The following is a 21,603-nucleotide window of genomic DNA, read 5'->3' on the forward strand; positions in this document are numbered from 1 at the left end:
TTTTATGATACTTTCTGAGTAACAGTTTAGGAAGGGAAGTCCCTCCGGATTGGACAAAAAAAAGTGGCAGGTTGCTTCGAAAGGGGCAAACGAACCGGCTCCTTAAAAGTAGCATTTTTCTTAAATATAAGGACCGAACAAGGTTTGTGACGTGGGTTCCTTCCATTGGCTAAATTTTAGTTAGGAGTTGAATCCATTAATACTTGGGCCCATGGAGTTGGAGGTGATGATTTCTTCCAAGTCACCGAGTGAGGACCACCAATCTAAATCGCTCTCTCCAGATTATATACACCGTCTGATCTTCGAATCTGGTGCAAAAGTCTAGTCAGAGATTATGGAGGAGGGCACGACAAGAATCCGATCATACTGTTGGATATGTTATCCTGTTTTAAAAGTGGAAGATACACTTACTGATGTTAAATGTCGCACTAAATGCATTCCTAATAAACAAATAGTTGGGCTTTCTTTGTCAAGAGCGTAAAGAAAGTTGCTCTCATAAGTTATGACGTTAACCATCGTGCCTTACGGTTGGAAAAATAAGATAGAAACAAGAATGAGATGCTCCAATCTCCGGATCTCAACCCCAGTATCCGAGAAAACTGGACAAGACCCTTCCATGCAGTTGCATATAATGAAATGACCCAAACCTAATCAAAAAATTACTAGCACTGTGAAAATTGCTAAATAGAAGAGGTGATTCTTGGATAGAAACAGAATAGAAGAAACAATGGCAGTCAGCCAATAAATCCAGTTCTTTATACTACTATGCTGTCCAAGTTCAGCTCTTGGAAACCTAATCAAATCCGGATTCAATATCATACATGGACCTGCTTGTTTAGAGCCTAAACCAGTTCAAATACCTGCTTGGCAAGTTTTTAAGTCTATACAAACACGTCTGCAATTAGATGCAGTGAGTACCAAAAGATAAAATTAAACATGACGAAGACAGCAGCAGATGTTCCTTGATAGATGTTGACCTAATCATCAGATTCATCCTACTGTCCATTTCCAAGTTAACCAATCAAATCCATACTACAAGTATGGGAATAATTGTTCACTGACGTGAAAGAGCCTCACAGAATAATAGTGCCCTTAATACTTGATCAGAATTACAGCGAATAAGGTGGGTGTGTAACTCTCTACTTCCCAAAAAAAAAAAAAAGATTACAACTTACGGATTTTAAGGCTCTGAAAATTGAAGCCGCCATGCCATGCATAATCCTGGCGACTTGTACCATGTAAAAATAACTCATCGGACTACAGATTGAACCCGTTGTCATTTTTAAGGCTCATAGGTCTTCACCATGAAACAAGAGCAATAACCATTTGATGTGACTGGAAAGTTTAAGGCTTGAATTACGTCAACTTTCAGCATACAATCAATACAAAAACACTATCAACAGACCAAAAAATGGGGCCAAAGTCTTGCGTGTTCTTAGTGTGCAGGAGAAGACAATATTAGATTACTATCATCAAAATGGTCCTGCAACACATGCAGTTACATATACTTCCATAATAAGCCGTTTGATTCTTCCCAACTCAAATTGCAAGATACTGCTCATATTCTTTGAGCAACCTTCTCATAGAAATCATGGAGCCAATCTCTGGTCATGTTGCTCACCACAAAGTTTGCTATCTGCAGGAAAACAACAAGCATGAGGAACCCTAGCAGGAAGAATGCAGGCATGCAAGCAAGCGAACATGCACCCACAAACAGTGATGGGTTGGAAGTGAATTCATTTGCCTGGAAGTGGAAGTAAATTAACTGGAAATTCATTTAAACCAAATTTAAGGAAAAAGTTCCAATGACTGAAGTCCAAGCACAAGAATGACCTGGCTTCCGATGAGTATTCAAATGTCTCCAATACATCATTGCCAGAATGAATTAGAGCAGCAGCTCAGCCATCACCATCTAGCCTGCCACATGACATGGCACAGATTGCATCTGATAGACATTTATTGATTGTCCGTAATGCCCCTGCATTAGCTCCAACTCTCTTGTGGATTTCTACGGACTGCAAAGTTTTGAGTGGAGAAACAAGCTAGATGATAAGAAAGTTATCAGACAGCGACAGGAAAAATTTAAACTTCTTCTATGACAGAGCAGAACAAGGAAAATGACAACATCAACAAAGTCATGAAGTGCAGGTTGACAGAAATATTGTCAATATCAATAAGACACTGGCAGGTACAACAGCCATATGCCCATATGCAGTCACCAACGGTTTACATCATACTTCATAAATGAGCATAGAGTAGCATGGGACATCTACACCATCAGCATGGGTGCTCATACTAAGCTGCCCAGCTAGATGCAAAACTGTTACATTGTATTCCCATGTGCATGTGCATACAGAAGTATGGCAGCCTACATGGCCTTGTTTGTGCAGTCTTTGTCAACTAGAGAAAGCTTATGATAGAATACCAAAAGAGATATTAGCGGGACTGAGGAATGGTGCATCTGAACACGGTCACTCATAAGCCAAGAGCTCCATGCTCTTGGCACAGACAAATTTGCAATATGATCATCAGGTGCAAACATGTTTCTATATATGAAATCTTCGTATCTGTAAAAATTTTTCCCACAACGACATACCCATTTGTCATACCGCTACTCATGTCCATTGTGTGTCAACAGGTATTACAGCGTAAGCCAAAAGATCCATCTAATCAATGGCACTAGGATAAGATTAAACAAAAAGCTGAAAATATGGGACAGATACATACAGGATAAGGGCAAAGATGGGTCTTGGCACAAGGACAATATTGGTCCATTGTGACATAGATGACAATATTGGCACAAGGGATGCATGATGGTTTTATGTATGCATTTTTAAAATTTTACAGCGGAATATACATAGATTAAACAATTTAATCTACAATACATGCATAGATCAAATCTAAAACTATCATACAGGATCCATGACATGAACTAATATGTATGTATGTAATCTGAAATCTAAAATTCAGCAAGTATAGATCATATCTATATGCAATTAGATCATATCTAATTTATATTTAGATCATATCTAAATATGAATCAAAATCAAAACTTCATACCTGAGTGCGGGTAGCAGATCACCGCATCCGAAATCCGTGGTAGTTGGTTCTTCATGATGCTTGGCAGCCGTACACGTGTCCGGCCTCTACAGGTATCCACACGAAGTCCATGTGCTGATCGATGACCCCGGAAATGCTAGCTCGCGAAGACACCATATTTTGGCTGATCTAAAAGGAACATGAAGAGGATGAAGAATAAAAAGACCCCCTCCTTTTCTTCCTGGATCTACACATCAACTCTCTACAATAGAGATCAAGAGAAGAACTCTTTCTTTTCAATTCTCCCACGCATAAGAGAGAACCTTTCTCTCTTCCTTTCACACCTTTAAGAAGAACTTTTCTTCTCTAATTTTTTATGATGAAAATCAGATCTAATCTGATTTCTCATGCTGAAAATCATATGAAATCTTGAGCTCTAGAAGAACTCAAAAGAAAGATCCAAGAGAAGAATCGTTCTTCTCTCTTCTTCTCCCTTTTTCTCTTTGATCTATAACTCTAGGAAGCCCCAAACACCCAACCAGATTTTTTTAGTATTTCTTCTCTAAATTCTCATGTTAAAAATCAGATCTAATCTGACTTTAATCTTAGAGAAAAATAGAGAAAAAATCTGAAAGAAGAACTTCTGCGCACAAAAAAAAAGACCCTTCTTCTTCCTTCTCTTTCTCTCGTTGGGAAAAACTTTTCTTCTCCAATTTTCTCCTGTATGACCAACAGAGGAGCCTCTCTTTGATGCCCAAAAATCAACAAAGAAACTCCCACAAAAACACTTCAAGATGGGAAGAAGATGAAGTGTGAGCGTGTGGAGTTGGATGCCCCCCTCCTATTTTCTTGGCGACATGAAGAGAAAGGGAACGTCTCCTTTTCATGCGAGAGAAGAGAGGGGCGCTGCTCCTTTTGGGCGTGAGGAATTTCTCAACGTGAAGAGGCGTGGGGCGTGTAGGATTTATATCACATGGGTTTAGATTTTATGTTGGTTAAACCCTATTCTAAATAAGATTCAAGATCTTGATCAAACTCTAACTAATTCTTGGACCCATTCCTAACCAATTTAGGAATTAGTTATTACAAACTAACTAATTAGGTCCTAGTCCAATTATGAATCCAATTAGGCCCCAATCCAATTGGGAATTGATTAGATTAAAACCCCATTGATCCAAGGATTATTTTTAAATAGAGATCAGGGACTTCATTTGATATTAGAACTTGATCCAATCAAGCCTATTATTCAATAGGGTTAGATCCAATCCAAGCCTATATAAAACTAATTGAATCATATTCAATTTAGAATTTGTTTTGCATCCCTGAGATCAATTGGAACAAGCCCTGTTATCCAATAGGGATGCATCCAATCAATCCAAAACCAATCTAATTGAATCCAATTCAATTAGATCTAATCCAATCCCCATTGCTCAATCAAATTGAGCCAATTAACAATCATATTGTTAATTAATTGTTCCTCTAATTTACCAACCATTAGGAAATAATTTATTGCAACCTTTGCAAAAGATTAATCATTAATCATATTGATAATTAAATCCTTTAACGATTCATAATCGTTGATCAGCCATTTGATCAGACGGTACTTCTATGTGTGTGACCCCATATGTTCGAACCTAAGTTGGTAGCATAAAAATAATTCCTGTACTAATTGATTTTACCGTCTAGCAATAGTTTCCGACGTCCGGATAAACCGAATGTATACCCAACAACACTCTAGAACTCATGTGGATATAGTTACCGTATAATTCATCCTTTTGACACTCGATGCTCAAGAACGACTTTGGATTAAACTGTCAACCCAGGATGAGTGGTCTACATTGTATCTTAACCTCAAAAATCCTGTGACTCCTCACTAGGACTACTTTGACCAAAGTTTTGCTAAATTGAAATACAGTGATGCATCATCTCTAATTTTACTTGGAGCGATCAATCCCATCTTGATTCGCACTTAGACTTCACAAGTACTTGACTATACCCAAAAACCTTCCGTCATTGAATTAGAAATTCGGATAGTCCGGCATCAAAACACGGTGAGTTGCTTGCAAATCAGCAAGACAATCTCAGATCAGAGAGACACATATACCCATATCCCATCAGAGCAACCCTTGACAGCAGAGTGCTCCAGAAATGATCATGCTCAGTGAAATGTACTCCTACAAATCATCCATATGCCATACTCGTGTCACCACATGTCTTGGTTAAGAGGACAACCAACCAATATGGCATACAACGACCTACACTCGATACAATTATCGTCTTTGTAACAATTGTATCATTTGATCGCGAGCATAATTTAAGAACCTCATGATAAATCCTCCTTTATCATTTTGAAAGTAGATCTAAGGACTTCATCATAACATATGAGTTCTATTTAGGAAGATGTATTCGTTATGATGAATCTTGCCAGATAACATTTATCATTTTATAATTCATATACATGTATGGAGGACAATCATCTACAACCTAGATGATTGACTTTAGGACACAATTCTCAACACTTGGCATAGACAAATTTGCAATATAATCATCAAGTGCAAACATGTTTTTACATATGAAATCTTCGTATCTGTAAAAATTTTTCCTACAGCGACATACCCATTTGTCATACCGCTACTCATGTCCATTGTGTGTCAACAGGTATTACAGCGTAAGCCAAAAGATCCATATAATTAATGGCACTAGGATAAGATTAAACAAAAAGCTAAAAATATGGGACAGATACATACAGGATAAGGACAAAGGTGGGTCTTGGCACAAGGACAATATTGGTCCATTGTGACATAGATGTCATGGGATCTAAAAATGAAAACAGCATCTCTACACACTGGGGTAAGACTACGTACATCTAACCTCCTCAAACCCCACAATGGCAAGAACCTTGTGCACTGAGATGCCCTTTTTAGGTACACAGGATAAGGGTCAAAAGATTAGTAGAAGAAAAACAGACTGCATGGAATTGCAACATAATTAAAATGAAAATGGAATTCTGGCCCTAGCCCATTTTACGGCCTGGACATATCATGATGTGATTAGTTTTGTTATATCTATTATCTAAAAGAAAAGAGAAGTCAGTATAAAAAGATGAATCTAGTATAATTAGAGCAGTGTGGATAAAGTGGATGATACTTGAATGACAGTAAATGACCATGCATGCATTGGTGACTCAAACAAAAACTATAAAACAGCAATGTAGTATAGTTATGTTGGTGAAGCAAAATGATGAATATGATCAAGATAAGAAAGTTTCATAAAAGAGGAGGGAAAAGCCTCAGTTAAGATGGATGGGACTGGAGCAAACAGTTTTATGAAATCTTGAGTAACATTGGAGTAACAGGAATCCTTGAAAGGGGCTAATCCAGTAGACCCAAGCAGTTGGTCCAAGTTATGATGGTTATAAGAACAAACCTTTGGAGAATACCTGCCAATAAATAAAATAAAAAAATTTACCCACCATTTTTAGTTCCAGCGGTATTTGCCAGCTAAAATTCTCTCCTGATATTTTGTGAGAAATCAATGCATGTAAACAAGAAGAAAATAAAAGATGCAGCATAACAATTTACAATCAGAGCACCAACGGAGAGACAATGTTATCATATGTAATGCTCATAAAGTTATCACAAAATGCTGTAAAGATTCATCTCATCAAGAAAGCTATTCAAATAAAAGGATATCTAAAATTTTTTATAAGAAAATCTTTCTATTATTTAAATTTCAATCTATTATTCTGCCATTTTAAATTCAAAAGAACTGCCCAAAAGCTAAAGGCAACCAAAAGCTTTAAATAGTTTTCTAAACCTTTGGACCATGGGAATCTATGTTCATTGGCTTCAGGCACTCGTCACTTTTTCGGGGAATACATTATCTACTTGCTGACCGTTATTAGATGCTAAAATTAACTTGAGAAGCTCAACTTTCACCTTAATTCTCCAGTTAGATGCAATTAGTTTGTTTAGATAAAAATGATGGTTGATGTACATTTGTCATGTCGGAATTGTTGTTTTGTAATATGGTAGCCTACAAATGATTGCATTACTTTCTGGAAGTGACCGAGCTATCTAAATACTATAGAATTCCATGCCACGCATAAATTTAGTTGGTTTCATTATTCATTACCAAACAACTTCATCCAACATATAAATATCCAAATGGAACACTTTAGACTAGCATTGGATATAATTGTTTTCTATTAATAACACAAAGATAGTGATAATTACACCATTCAAACTCATGGTATAATTCTAAGTTGCATAGTGAAATAATCAGGAACTTCGAACTGAAAATTATTATTAGAAAAAAAAAAACCTGCCGCAAGTAATCCTCAAGAGTTGTTGCCTTCGAATGAAAAACAACCTCAAAAGTTGCCTAAAGGAGTAGAAGTGAGAAAGAGGATGTCAATATAAATATTCCATCAACTAGAAGCTATGGCCATCATACTAAAGCACTACAGCATATAAGAATGGCAGACTGAAAAATAAACAAAATCATAGAGATCTGAGCTAGCCCGGCTAGCTATTGTTCACGCAAATATCACACTTTGAAGTGGAAATATGTGTACACAGTTTCAGCCATTAGTTTTTGCAGAAATCATCAATCTCAAGGACTCATTTGACACTGCCATTTGAAAGGTACAAATCTCAAAAGTCTAATCTAATTAATATCCCATATATATATATATATATATATATATATATATATATATATATATATATATATATATATATATATATAAAAGATCGATCGGATTCGGTCAAATCAAAATTGGACAATAAAAATCCTACATCGATGATCTAAGCCATTAGATGTGATCTACTATTTCAAAACTGTTTGCACACCAAAAATCATATGATTTGAAAATCCCTAGCCTATACATCAAATGATCAAAAAATATATCTAATTTAATTTTATTTAGGTTGTCCAACTTTTGATTACTTGATGCATAGACTAGGAATCTCCAAATCATATAATTTTTTGTGTGTCAGTAGTTTTGAGATAGTAAATCACATTCAAGAACTTGGATCATTGACGTAGGATCCCTATTATTAAGTTTTGACCTGACTGGATCTGGATCTAAATCCAATCGATTTGATTATAGCCCGGCTCTCTCTCTCTCTCTCTCTCTCTCTATATATATATATATATATATATATATATATATACAAGTGTATATGCATATGTATATGTATCCAATAAAAACTAGTGAGACATCTAAGCCACCAACACATCATTTGGTTTATCTGGCAGGTATCACTCCGTTTATTACCACCTAGTGGTATTTTCCCTTTCTACACCATTTTTAAAATATTGAGCTATATAAAAATTTGATAAATGTAGCCTTCAGATCAAAAGACTTGATATCTCGGGAAAGCCGTTCCACATTTATTCCTTCACGAGCTAGTACCCTGTTTACGGCAAATATTTTCATTCTAAAGTTCCACGCTAAATAAACAAAAATAATCGGAAAAAAAAAACCAGAAGTGATGATCATAATATGTAGAAAATTGATCTAAATAACCGATCCCTTCCCACACAAGCAATAGCAGTACAGTTCAAAAAAGGTAAAAGAAAAAAAAAACAAAAACAAAACGAATGGCATTGCAAACAAAACTGTTCAAATTTAGTCGGACACCTGCTAAGCTCGACCTAGATTCCAGTTGCAAAATTCCACGGAAGCTTTCAAGAACACAAGACAATAGAGCGATAGAGACCTGGGGGCGGAGATGGACTGGGAAGGGGCTTCGGCCCGGAGGGTTTGGATCTTGAGATTCTTCGATAGCGACTCCAACTGGTGCAGATTCCTCGGCAAATCCAAAGAAAAAATCCATCCAGAAAACCATGAACGGCGAGACGGAAGTGGAGAGAGAGTGAGAGAGAGGGAGAAAGGAGGGGAGGACATGGAGGAGGAGGAACCGGGCGGATGGGACAGCTTGCTCGAGGAGCTTGGTGGAGTGGAGGAGGTCCGTCCATCCGCTTATGTCTGCCGCGATCACCATTTTTGTCCTCCTCCTCCGACTCGATCGGATCCATTTTGGAATCCCCAATCCGGGATTTTTAAGTTCGCGAACGGCGCTAGGCGCACAGCGCGCACAGATGCGCGCGCAGCGGCCGGCGCGATGCTCGCCACGCACGGCTGCGCACAGCCGTCCATCATGCGATGGACGGCTTGTGCGATGCACCGCACGGTACGGTGCATCGCGTGCACAGCGGAGGATCCACGCCCAAACGAACGAGAGGGAAAAAGGCGGTCGATGGCGGTGGAAATTTCGGCGAGAGGAAGGCAACTCGAACGAATACGTGAAATAAAGTAATGACTTCAGTGAAAGTTGCAGGAACCACGAATTGCGCCCGCGTCAGATCACACGGTGGATAACACGCCATGTAAGCCCTGTTCACTTGCACGTGGTGCATGTAATTATTTCTCAGGAATTACAGTGAATATAGGAGGTACAAATTCTTCTCTCCCTCTATTTCTCGGAAATTGCAGTGTGTACAGGAGATACGTTTTCATATCACAAGAGCTCCCTCCTTCGAACTTTGGCGAGGTTATGATGGTGTATATATATATATATATATATATACACACACACACACACACATTTACACACACACACACACATATATATATATATATATATATATATATATATATATATATTACACACTATGTATATGTATATATGTATATATATATATATATATATATATATATATATGTATATGTGTATATGTGTGTGTATATATACATACATATATATGTGTGTATGTATGTATGTATGTATATGTATGTATGTAATAGTTCTTTTGTAATGAGTGCCAATGTGCCATTAGCTTGATCAAATTATTTAAAATCTATACTAGATATTAAAAGGGAGTTCAGAGATTCTCCTGAGCGACACATGTCGTCTCTTAGAGGAGACATGTTGTTCAAGGGAGAGCTCTGAATTCTTCTTTACAGTTCAGCTGTAAAAACAAGAGAAAAAGATAAATAGGAGTCCAAGAGGAAAGTTACAAAGAGGGTATTGAGTACACAAGCATCGATATCCTGCGGGGGGGGGGGGGGGGGGGACAGAAAAAAATACGAGTTGCTTGCTATCCGAGCACAGGCTGGTGATATATAAAGCCATGATTTAAAAGATAACTACTATGAATTGAGCATTAGCCCAGTGGTCATATCTCTCTACTTACAATATGGGTTTAAGATTCAAGCTCTAATGATCTCTCTCAAAATTTCAATACAAAATCTGACATGAGCTTTCTTAGAATGCAAATCCTGATTCGGGTTTTGTTAGTGCATTAAATCAATCTCGAGATACGTGATATCGTCATATGAGGATTCCAGCATACCAATTTATCTGTTGGCAGATTCAGCTCGGTATTTTACTGAGATGAATAAAAGGCATCCTTATGTATTCTATCTGGACGGTCTCAGCTGACAAAAAAAATGTTCAAATCGGGTATCTACCAACCTGAGCCATGATACCTTTATTTGGCATGAATGTTATGGTATTCTATTTCACCCCGGTCATCTACCGAGGTGAGTTATTATTGTGATGGACTTAACTATTTCCTCAACCAGGCCACAGCTGGCCACGATCTCATGTCTAGCTCATATACACAGCCGTACGCCAGCTTATTTATAGGTAGCTCTCTAACCGCTTAACAAACTTCTCTAACGACCTAACAAACTCTGGAACGGCCTCCTCAACCGCTCCATAAATAGAGGATCAGAGATCCTTCATCGGTAAGTTTTATCTTCGAAATTAGAAAAAACTCTGTCAGTAGAAATTAAGTCAGACTCTTGGCTCCTACCTAGTTTTCCTCCAGTTAAATTTAATTTCTCTCGCTCTTCCACTCTTTTCCATCCCTATTCTCAAGACTCGAACTGACTTAAGTATCGAAAGGTCAAGAACCGGATGATCCTCATCCAGTTCTTGACTAATTTTGCAGATTGAAGGAGTTTTCGCTAGATCGTAAGGATTGCTCCAGCCCAATCTCATCCAAGTCGATTTACTCTACTTCAAATTTCGAGCACTGCGACAACAGATTGGCGCTAGAAGGAGGGTATCACCCTTCATGGACTGTGGGGCTCTTTTCGTCTAAACACTATTCTGTGGAAATACACAGACAGTCTGTGGGAGTACACAGATTCTTCCTTGACTGGGAGACAATGTTGTGGTGTAGAAGAAAGGACATCATTAGTCCCACATTAGTTGAAATCAAAGGAGAATCTAGCTTATATAGGAAGGACCATCCTTCTCATGTGAGGCACCTTTTAAAGGATAAAATCGTGAGCCTCTAAATGATCAAGACCCATTGAAGCCCAAAGATGGTCATAAGCAAAAGTGGGCAATACCTCACATATCGAGCCATGAGCCTTTGACTGCAATATTAGCACTAGAAAGAGGGCACACATGCTAATCTAGATTTCAGTCTGGTGAATCTCCATAGGGCACATATACCAATCTAGATTCTGATCTGGTAAAACCCCTAAGGGCATACAAATTAATCCGGATTTCAATCTGATAAAGCCTCGTAGGGCATATGTATCAATCCGAATTTCTGTCCGATATAGCTCCGAAGGGCATGAATACCAATCCAAATTTCAATCCAGTAAAGCCTCGTAAGACACATGTATCAATCTAGATTTTAATCCGATAAAGCTTCGAAGGGCATGAATATCAATCCGGATTCCAATCCAATAAAGTCCCGAAGGACGTACATATGGATTCAGATTTCAATCCGATAAATCTCGAAGGGCATGAATATCAATCCAAATTTTAATCCGGTAAAACCCTATAGAGCATATGTATGAATCTGAATTTCAATCAGGTAAAGCCCCGAAGGGCATAAATATCAATTCAGATTTCAATTTGGTGAAGCTCCGAAGGGCACAGATGTTAATCTGGATTCTAGTCTGGTAAAGCCCCGAAAGGCATTAATATTTATCCAGATTTTGATTCGATAGAGCCTCGAAGTGCATAAATATTCATCCGAATTTCAGTCTGAAGAAGCCCTGAAAGATTTGATCCCCCCATTGACCGACGAGTCTTGTGCTGAATACGAGACCGAAGGATTTATATTGATCTCTAAAGTGAGATTATCTTTGGGGTCTCCTAAAAATATCGATCTTCAGATCGAATTTCAAAACTTGATCCATCCGTGGTCATGCAAATAAAGGTACATCCAGCCCTTCGTTTTTAATTAATTGATGTTGGATGAATTTAAGATTACCAATTTTCGATTCTGTTGAATTAGATATCAATTTTTGGTTCTGTTGATTTACAAAGATATATATGATTTTTTTATCCCAACAAGCGATAAAATCTGCTAGACTGCATAACTCAAGTATGCCTGAGAAAATATCTTTTGCATTGATATTTAAAGAATATACAAAAACAAGAACCCATATCGGGTTTACATGTCTTAAAGAAGAAAAAAGAAGACCTATATTAGGTCGGTACATTCTGAGAAGAAAGAAAAATTTTTATTAAATGATCACCAACGTGTCTGAGCTCTCCTTAATTGGTTCCTTCTTGGGTTGCTCTGACTTTTCAGTATCGATAATAGCAGGCTCCACGACTGGGGTAGGCTTTGATTTTTTGCCGGCCTCGAGGACTTCATTCTTCATTAAGGGTACCATAGATATGGGCTCCGCAGCGATGGCTTCAATTGCATTCACCTCGATAGGAGATCGATCAGACTCCTTCGCTGGCTCCTCCACTGCTTCTAGGGGCACTTTAAGTCCCTTCACACCCATCTTGATGGTCACCTTTGGAGTGACCCTAAAAATGTCTACCTTCGGATACAGCTTCTTGATCAAGTTTTGGCACTGGCTGAAGGTATAGTCATATGCACCCTCAGAGCTCTCAAAGACTTCATCCTCGAACTTCTCAAAAGTCTTATACAATTTCACTGCCTTGGCCGTCTTGTCTTGCTCTTTTTTAATTTATCTTTTCAAGGCCTCTAAGGCCTTCTCATGAGCCTCATTGGCCTTTTCTACCTCTCTAAGTCTTGACTCCAGTTCTTTATTCTTCTCTGCAATATGTATAGCAAAAATCTTCTTCTCTGGCTTGTTAACTTTTTGCTGAAGGTTCAGTAAGTTCTGATTTTTTTCTTTCAAGGCCTTCAACTTCTCCTCGAGTTGATGTTTGAGTCCGATGACGAGTTCGGACTTCTTTTTCTTCTCTTCTTAGAGAATGATTAGATTGGCGTCCCTAGCCTCTTTATTCTTCAGTAGATAGATCATCTTCTCATACATGACTTTGAAGTTAATGACGACCTATAGGACAAAAGATTCAGTTCAATTATTCGCCAAAGTGAAAAAAAAAAGAGAAATGCTCACATGCATGAGTTGTTCAAATCCATGGTTGATGATCTCTTCTGGCTTATTCTTTCGATGCACCTCTAGATTGACAGTCGGCATTACAGATTCAAGGAGATCTCTGCCTAGTCGAAGTCGCTCTAGGAGTGACATTCTAGTCACAGTGTCCCCCTCGACCAAGTTTGATGGGGCCTTAGAGATTGTAGTCGGTTTGTATCGGGCTCTTTGAAAGATGGTGCAGGCCGGGCATTATTATTCTTGATCCTCACCACGACTGGTTGGCGAGGTGGTTCCAATGACATTGCCCAAGGAGAATTTTGCGGTCTTCGAAAGGTTTCACTTCTTCCCAAGTTGGTCGGAAAAGGAGTTGCTGATAATGATCCAAACGGCACCGGGGTAGGAAGATCCACACCTTTAACTCTTTTGGGTGCGGGGATAGTGGCAGATGATTTCGATTGATCCTTCCTCTTCCTATCCTCCACTTTCATCGGGTTGAACCTCATTTCTGCATTAGACATATATTTCAGAATAATGAAGACAAAAAAGGAAGAAAAAAGGTAAAATACTTCGGTCTTATTCCGAGGAGAGTACAGACTGATACGATGTCATACAACGTCTAATCATTTATCAGAGAAAAAAGCTTGGGTGTTTTGGTGGTGATTAGAATTGAATAAGCCACCTCATCCCTGGAAAGAATTTTATCATGAAAATTATGTTTGATAATCGGATGCCCCCAGAAAGTCCTAAAATCTCATGGAATGGAAGTCCAAACAAAGAAAAAATAGCCTTTCCAGGCATAAATGGAAAAGAAAAGGCTAGATCCAAATTTGCAACTCTTTTGAGGTAAGAAATACCACCAACCCTTCTCACTCGGATGCCTTTTCAAAAGGATTAATGACCTAAACAAAGAGATTCTAAGATCTATATGAAGAAAATTACACATGATAATGAATACCATAATCATCCTAATTGTATTTAGAGTTATTTGAGTGGGGTGGATCTTATAAAAATCAAAGACATTACAGAAAAAGGGGTGCAATGAAAACAACAGGCCGGATTGAAGAGACTCATCATAGAAGGCTATGCAGCCTTTGGAAGGTTCAGATATCCAACCTTTCAGATCTGATACTATCATTTCATATTCATCGGGTATGTCATATTTGTTCCTAAAAATCGTGAGGTTCTCCTTGATCAAAATAGATCTTTCTATTTTTGGATCGAGGTAGTTTGTAAGACCATACGTAGAAGATTCTGTGCTGTGATCCGAGCTCTCCTCACCTAAAAAATTAATTTTAGGGTCCTCCCAGGATGGATTTCCTACCTCTATGGCCAAAAGGGGTTGAGTCGACCTAACCTGTGGGTCATCTATAGTCTCTTTTCTTTTTCTACTTCTCTTAGACATGTTTCTCAGAAAAAAATATGAAGAAAAAACAAAAAGACTCAAAAGAGAAAGAAAAGCTATCCTACGGCTGAAAGCGAACAAGACTGAAAGAGAGTGAATGAGGGAGGACTGATACATAAAGGAACAGATGAAATTCTTCCAAGAGATGAAAAGTGGGCTCCTCTCCTTCTACTTCAGTGAGGCTCTTCACTGTCTCCGACAACCGTTTGATGCTGAAAAACTTCTGAAAATATTTCGATAGCATCTTCATATGATAAAAGGAAAAATGAACAGTGACAGGGGGTAAAAGTCTTTTATAGGTGAACCAACGGTCTAGATTAACTGATCTCCTTGTCGATTTGTGACACCGGTGTTAATCCAATGCTTGATTAGACGGCGGTTAGATGCACCTTCCCCCAAATTCTATCACGACGGACTGATCCGTGCCCAAGCTGATAAGCCAGTCAGATGTTGATAGTTGTCGCACTCTTATTTGATATTTTTAAATCACTCATCCAAGCAATGATGAGGGAAGATCTGGTGGATAATCTTTTGAAAGGTCAAATCCCTTCATTTTCAAACAAACAATTAATTTTTATGCTCTCGAGATGCGATACATTTATTCCAGACGATGACGACATCAGTCCAAAAAATTTTGAGATAAAACACGGACATAAGATCTTCTGATCGATGAAAAACTGAGTCAAAAATCAAATATAGAGATAAGATCTTCTAATCGATGAAAATCGAAATGAAAATTTAAAGTACGGAGATAAAATCTTTTGATCGGTGAAAAATCGGACTAAAAGCCAAATATGGAGATAAGATCTCCTAACCGGTGAAAATGGAATAAAAATTTAAATATGGAGATAAGATCTTCCGATCGATAAAAAATTCAACCAAAAGTCAAATATGGAGATAAGATCTCCTAACCAGTGAAAACTAGATCAAAAATTCAAGTACAAAGATAAGATCTCCTGGTCAATATAAAGTCGAGCAAAAAATTAAATAAGGAGATAAGATCTCCTGATCGATGAAAGCCAGATCGAAGATTCAAGAACGGAAATAAGATCTTCTAGTCGGTAAATGACCAAATCAAGAGGCAAATACGGAGAATAGATCTCCTGGACAGTAGATAATCAAGCCAGATTAGGTTGATTCAGAAATAAGATGTCACGGTCGGTAAAATCCAGTCTTTATGATAAACGCTTATCAAATTGGTGAAAATTCTACTTTGTGAAGATACTATTACTTCCTGATCCGATTAAAAAATTATTACATCGGATATAGGAAGTGAGGGGCAAAGTGTTAGTGCATTAAACTAGCCTCGAGACATGTGACATCATCATATGAGATCAAAGAGATATCAATTTTCAAGCGTTGGATCCCAGCATATCAATTTATCTGTTAGTAGATTCAGCTCAATATTTTATTGAGATGAATAAAAAACATCCTTATGTATTCTATCCGAATGGTCTCAGCTGATAAAGAAATGTTCAGGTTAGGTATCTACCGACCTGAACTATGATATCTTTATTTGGGATAAATATTATGGCATTTCTATTTTACCCTGATCATCTACCGAGGTGAGCTATTATTGTGATGGACTTAACTGTTCTGCAAATGCTACAGTAGTTTCCTCAACCAGACCACAGCTGGTCACGATCTCATGTCTAGCTCATATGCACAGCTGTATGCCAGCTCATTTATGGGTGGCTCTCTAACCACCTAACAAACTTCTCTAACGGCCTAATAAATTCTGGAATGGCCTCCTCAACCCTTCTAAAAAGAGAGGGTTAGGGATCCTCCATCGGTAAGTTTTGCTCTTCAAATTAGGAAAAACTCTGTCAGTAGAAAATTAAGTCAGACTTTTGACTTCTATCCAATTCTTCTTTAGTTCAATTTAATTTCTCTCGTTCTTCCACTCTTTTCCACCTTTGTTTTCAAGGCTCAAACTGACTTAAGCATCAGAGGATCAAGAATCGAAAGATTCCCATCTGGTTTCTTGACTGATTTTGCAAATTGAAAGAGTTTTCATCAGATCGTAAGGATTGCTCCAGTCCAATCTCATCCAAGTCGATTCACTCTGCTTCAGATTTCTAGTCCTATGATAACAAGCCTCAACCACACCAAACATTTATGTATGAGAATTATTCACATATAGCGAAAAAGAAAAAGCCATTATAATGTTCATAGGTTGTTATAATAGTTAACCAAGGGGCTATTAAGTTATATGTTACAGTGGATGTTGTGGTCATGGGTCGAATGGCTCAGATGATTGACTTATGCTTCCGCCTCCATATAAGTAAGGTATTGTCCGCTTTGACTCATGACCATCTTTAGAATTTAGTGGGCCTTTATGCTTCAATGGGCCTTGATCATTTAGAGCCTCACGGTTTTGTCCTTTAAAAGGCGCCTCACGTTGGGAGAGAAGGTTCCAATCCATATAAGCCATATTCCCTCTTGACTCATAACCGATGTACAGACGGGCCAATGTTGTGGTCATAAGTCGAATGGCTCAGATGGTTGGCTTATGCCTCCGCCTCCACATACGTGAGATATTGTCTGCTTTGACTCATGATCATTTTTAGACTTCAATAGGCCTTTAGGTTTCAATAGATCTTAATTATTTAGAGCCTCATAGTTTTGTGACATGGGACTAAAGAAGCCCTCTCTACATCACAACAGTGAAAAATAATAATTAATATTTGATTATTATTTTGTTATAACGGCTTTTTATTTCCAAAATAGTCTCGATATAAATAGAAAACAGAGTTAAAATAGGAAGCTAAAAAGCAAGAAAAAAAAAAAAAAAAACTAAAGTAGGAAAGCTGTGTAAGTTTTTTGAAGAGAGGAAAGCCCAATAAGTTAGCCGATTTGGGTCTTACCAAAAAAAAAAAAAAGTTAGCCGATTTGGGATGGTAAAAAGAAGAGAGAGAAATGAGTCATAATTCTATGCCGACTCTATTTTCCGATAATAATTTTTTCTCTCTTTATCTCACAAGAATCACGTCTACTGCAGGCACCAAAAACAAATAACAATCACTATTTTAAATTCAAAAAAACAAAATCTTAGCACGCGCACTTTTGGGCAATTAATGCTTTAATTACTATTATAGACGATATCGTTAGCAACCATTTTGATGGGGTCTCCTGTGATAGAATAACGGCGTTATCAAACGACGTCCGCAAAAAGCTTGAAGAGCACCAGACGTGCACCCGAAAAGGTTATAATTAGGAAAAAAATTTAAAAAAAAAACGGAGAGGAAAGATCTGCAACAGCCAAGCCTCAACCACATCCAACAAGAATCTCCTAAAATTCCATTCAGTTTTTTTGTCGTCTCAACCCTTTTTTGGTAAACAGTAGTCACAACCTTTCATTCCCCAAAGTAGCATCACCCTCGTCATTCTAAGCTGTCAAAAGACTCCATTAAAACACCACTCACCTTCAACCCTCCCTTCCATCAATTCTCTCCTCTCCTCTCTCTCTTCTTCCTTCGTTCTCCAACCAAATTCCTCCCTCTCTCTCTCTCTCTCTCTCTCTCTGGTGCAATGGGCTGTGGTGGTTCAAAGCAGCAAGACGTGGCCACCGGCAACACGGTGAGCACCGGCAAGCTTTCCCAAAAGGAAGCAGCTGCGTCGAAGAGCGAAGCATCTTCGACAACAACGACAGACGTTAGCTCGGTCGACGGCGGCTCGAAGTCCATCGTAGAGAAAGCGGAGGTGGCAGAGATCGATGGTGGCTTGCAGGGTAACGAGAAGGCTACTACTTTGAATGTGGTGGAGGTCACTGAAGAGGAGCAGGTGATAACAAATGAGACGCCGAATGAATACTTATCGCCAAGGAAGGATGCAGAGATAGTTGAAGCAGAGGCAGGAGGTGAAGAGGTTGACCACCTTTCGCTGAGCAAGGATCATGATGCTAGTGTGGTTGAAGAGGATGGGATGGAGAAAGAGTTGAAAGAAATTGAGACAAAGGCACAGGGGGAAGAGAAAGAGGAGGTTGGCCTCAAGAATGATGATGATGGTATGCATGCTTGAAAACTTTTTTAATTTGCGTGTATGTGTGTGTGTGTGTGTGTGTGTGTTTGTGTATTAAAACTAATGAGAACAGTTAATCTGAAGCTACCGAGCTTGTCGAAAAAATGTCATGCCACCAAGCCAGGCCATTTAGACCAAACACAAACAATTAAAATGCTGATGTTTTGTTTTGCATCATGCTGTCTTTTTTTCCTTTCTTGGCTTACATAGAATACCATGCTTAGATTCGATGATCTTAGTCAATGTTCTCCACCAAAAAGAAGAGGAGCTTCTCTATTAGACATTATTACAGGACCTCACCATTGATTAAAAGCCTCTAGCACTTGGATTCCCCCGAAAAGCTTTGTATACGTTTTTTTAGTTTCATCATGTTCATTGTTTGGGAGGTTGGACTCTAATGAATGGAACCTAGTTTAATATTGTAGCTTTTTCATTATAAAATTAATAACTTATTAAGATGTTTTTTTTTTTTGAGCAATTTGTTTTCTTTTTCCAGGGGATTCAATTGGCAAACGTTCCAATGATTTTGAAGAAACATTATCTGTCGAAGAAACGGATGAAGGTGAAGTGGTTATTGCGGAAAAGAAGATTGTGGGAGAGGGTGAGCTTGTGAGTGGCTCATCGGCTCAATAAAAAATCAGATTGCTTTATGTAACAAAGATATCCTGTTTCTCCTGAGTTGTTTTCTTGCCATTCTTTTGCATGCCATTGGTAATGAACTCAAAGATTCATACAGTGACAATTGATCTATGTCTTAGTATAATTCCTAGACATAAGGAAACAAATTTAGCCGTTATTTGGCTGGCGAACTAATCACCGGTCCTTTGTGTGACTTATTTTAAATGTGTCATGAGTATTTCTTTTAACAGGCGACTGCCTTTTATTCACTTTTCTAATAAATAAGATTTGTTTGATTGATGGATGGCTTGCATTGTTATTCTGATTAATTTCTAGAAAACTAAAGATCTCTGCACAAAAGATGCCCGTGAGAGGTAATATAGATGGCTTTTTCTTTCTTTAAGTGCTTTTTTTTTTTTTGATAGAACTTTCTTTCTTTAAGTACCTTGTTTCTTTCTTTATTTCTTCAAGTGCTTTAACCCAAGGTGCCCACTCTCATTGCTTTTAAAGGTTTATATACACACATTTAATTTGATATGCAGAGTCATATGGAACAACCTCTTGACTTTGTATTTCATATGGAGCGAATTAAATAATTTGATTGGCAAAATTCAATCTGCCAAATTTTCCTTCAAACACACACACAAGAGAGAGAGAGAGAGAGAGAGAGAGAGAGAATCTATGGATTGAAGTGGGTTTCAAGATCTCCTCAAGCGGGGTTCTGCAGATTATTTTGAAAAAAGTGCTGGAACTGTGCCAAGTGGGTTAAAGCCTGCCCGACCTGATCATTATGTTTTACTTGAAATGCTTCTAGTCATATTATTAATTCTTGCAATATTAGTCAGTAAAACTATAGTCATTGGTATTGTTATTGAAGGTCAAAGGTTATAAAATCTTCTGCAAAACCAATTTCATTGAAGAGATCTTGATACCTCAATGTGTTTTTCAGATGTGAAGTAGACGTCATATGAGGAGATCATTTCAATTCATAGAAATCATTTAACTGAAATGGGATATTGGAATGTAAGCTAATTGGCACTTCAGTTTACCCCATTGTCAAGTAAACTCCAGACCATGGACCCATTTCAGATAATTCTAAAAGGTATATAAGATCAGGGGAGACAAATTAATTGGCTCACAATAAGCTACACTGATGCTTTTTTGAGCGAAATAACCATACGTGTACCAGTGGTACATTATGCAACTTTCATTTTCAGAATGCTACTCTAGATTAGGCTATTTTGCAAGAAATGAATGATTTGTTAGAAGTAAACAGCAGCTGTTTATGGTGAGGATTAGCAAGTTTATTACTGACAGAAGATCAAACACTGGTTACTTCATGTTTGTGGTTTAGTGTCATGATAAGGAAGAGGGTGTAGTTGCATAAATATACAGCACCGGGGTTCGTCCAATAGATAAACTTTTTGATTATTGTCTACAAAACAGATTATTTGGTAGCCACGCGATTGCACACATTTCTATTAAATTATACCATGAAAGAACCAGGTATACAAGTTTGAAATGTGAAAAATTGATGCATACATCAGGTTAAGGAATCAAATTATTGTTATGTTCGCCAGACCCTTGAGAAAAATACAGATGACAGGGTTATCTTAATCTTGGAAGATATCAATTACAGGCTCCAGTTTGATGGCAACTGCTGAAGTATTTCGAGTGATAGTTAAGCCATATTCAAAATCTAATCAGTGTGTAGTATGTCTACTGGTCTGGCTATACTACTTTTCTTATTGTAATCATGTATGTGCTGAATTATGAATGAAGATTGGCCTTTTGCATTTGAAGATATTGCCTTACATTTTAACAAGAGAAAAAAATCTTCACAGCCTGATATAAAGGTGCTACTTGTTTAATGGATTTAGCGATTCGATGGCGTGTTTTGGTTATCATGTATTGAATGCATCTGAATGTCTTCGAAAGTTCAAAATACCCTTTCAAGTTTGTACATTGAATAGAATTCGTTGGAAGGACTCCCCTTGGTTGCACTAGGAAGTGTTAGTTTGTAACAGTTTGAAGTTAAAGAAATGGTGGACAAAGGAAAAAAATATACGGACCATGAATGGCTGAGTTTGCTGTTCTTGTGAACTTTTTCCAACATGATGGAGATCCATGGTGCCCCTTTGCATCACATGTCACATTGTGAGTAAGTTTAGAATCTCTTAATTTA

At 37.9% G+C, this 21,603-nt stretch overlaps 1 protein-coding gene across 1 annotated transcript; it reads right to left on the reverse strand.

The window, feature by feature from the left end:
- Window positions 1-1,298: 1,298 nt before the first annotated feature.
- Window positions 1,299-9,326, reverse strand: LOC105057712 (uncharacterized). Its single transcript, XM_073248775.1, has 5 exons — window positions 8,766-9,326; window positions 7,363-7,422; window positions 3,061-6,478; window positions 1,834-2,015; window positions 1,299-1,636 (listed from the first exon to the last, which is right to left on the reverse strand). The coding sequence occupies exons 1-3, from the start codon at window positions 9,048-9,050 to the stop codon at window positions 6,452-6,454; spliced, it is 372 nt and encodes a 123-aa protein (XP_073104876.1). The 5' UTR covers window positions 9,051-9,326; the 3' UTR covers window positions 1,299-1,636; window positions 1,834-2,015; window positions 3,061-6,451.
- Window positions 9,327-21,603: the final 12,277 nt, after the last annotated feature.

Source organism: Elaeis guineensis, chromosome 14 (assembly GCF_000442705.2).
Source record: "Elaeis guineensis isolate ETL-2024a chromosome 14, EG11, whole genome shotgun sequence".
NCBI classification, from domain to species: Eukaryota; Viridiplantae; Streptophyta; class Magnoliopsida; order Arecales; family Arecaceae; genus Elaeis; species Elaeis guineensis.

What these genes read in the sequence shown, in the direction of transcription:
- LOC105057712 (XM_073248775.1), bottom strand. Translation starts at nt 9,050, where the DNA reads ATGGTGATCGCGGCAGACATAAGCGGATGGACGGACCTCCTCCACTCC. An exon ending in CAGTCCATCTCCGCCCCCAG is followed by an intron (nt 7,423 to 8,765) that starts GTCTCTATCGCT and finishes CTACTCCTTTAG; the next exon opens with GCAACTTTTGAGGTTGTTTT. An exon ending in TTGAGGATTACTTGCGGCAG is followed by an intron (nt 6,479 to 7,362) that starts GTTTTTTTTTTT and finishes ATTTATTGGCAG; the next exon opens with GTATTCTCCAAAGGTTTGTT.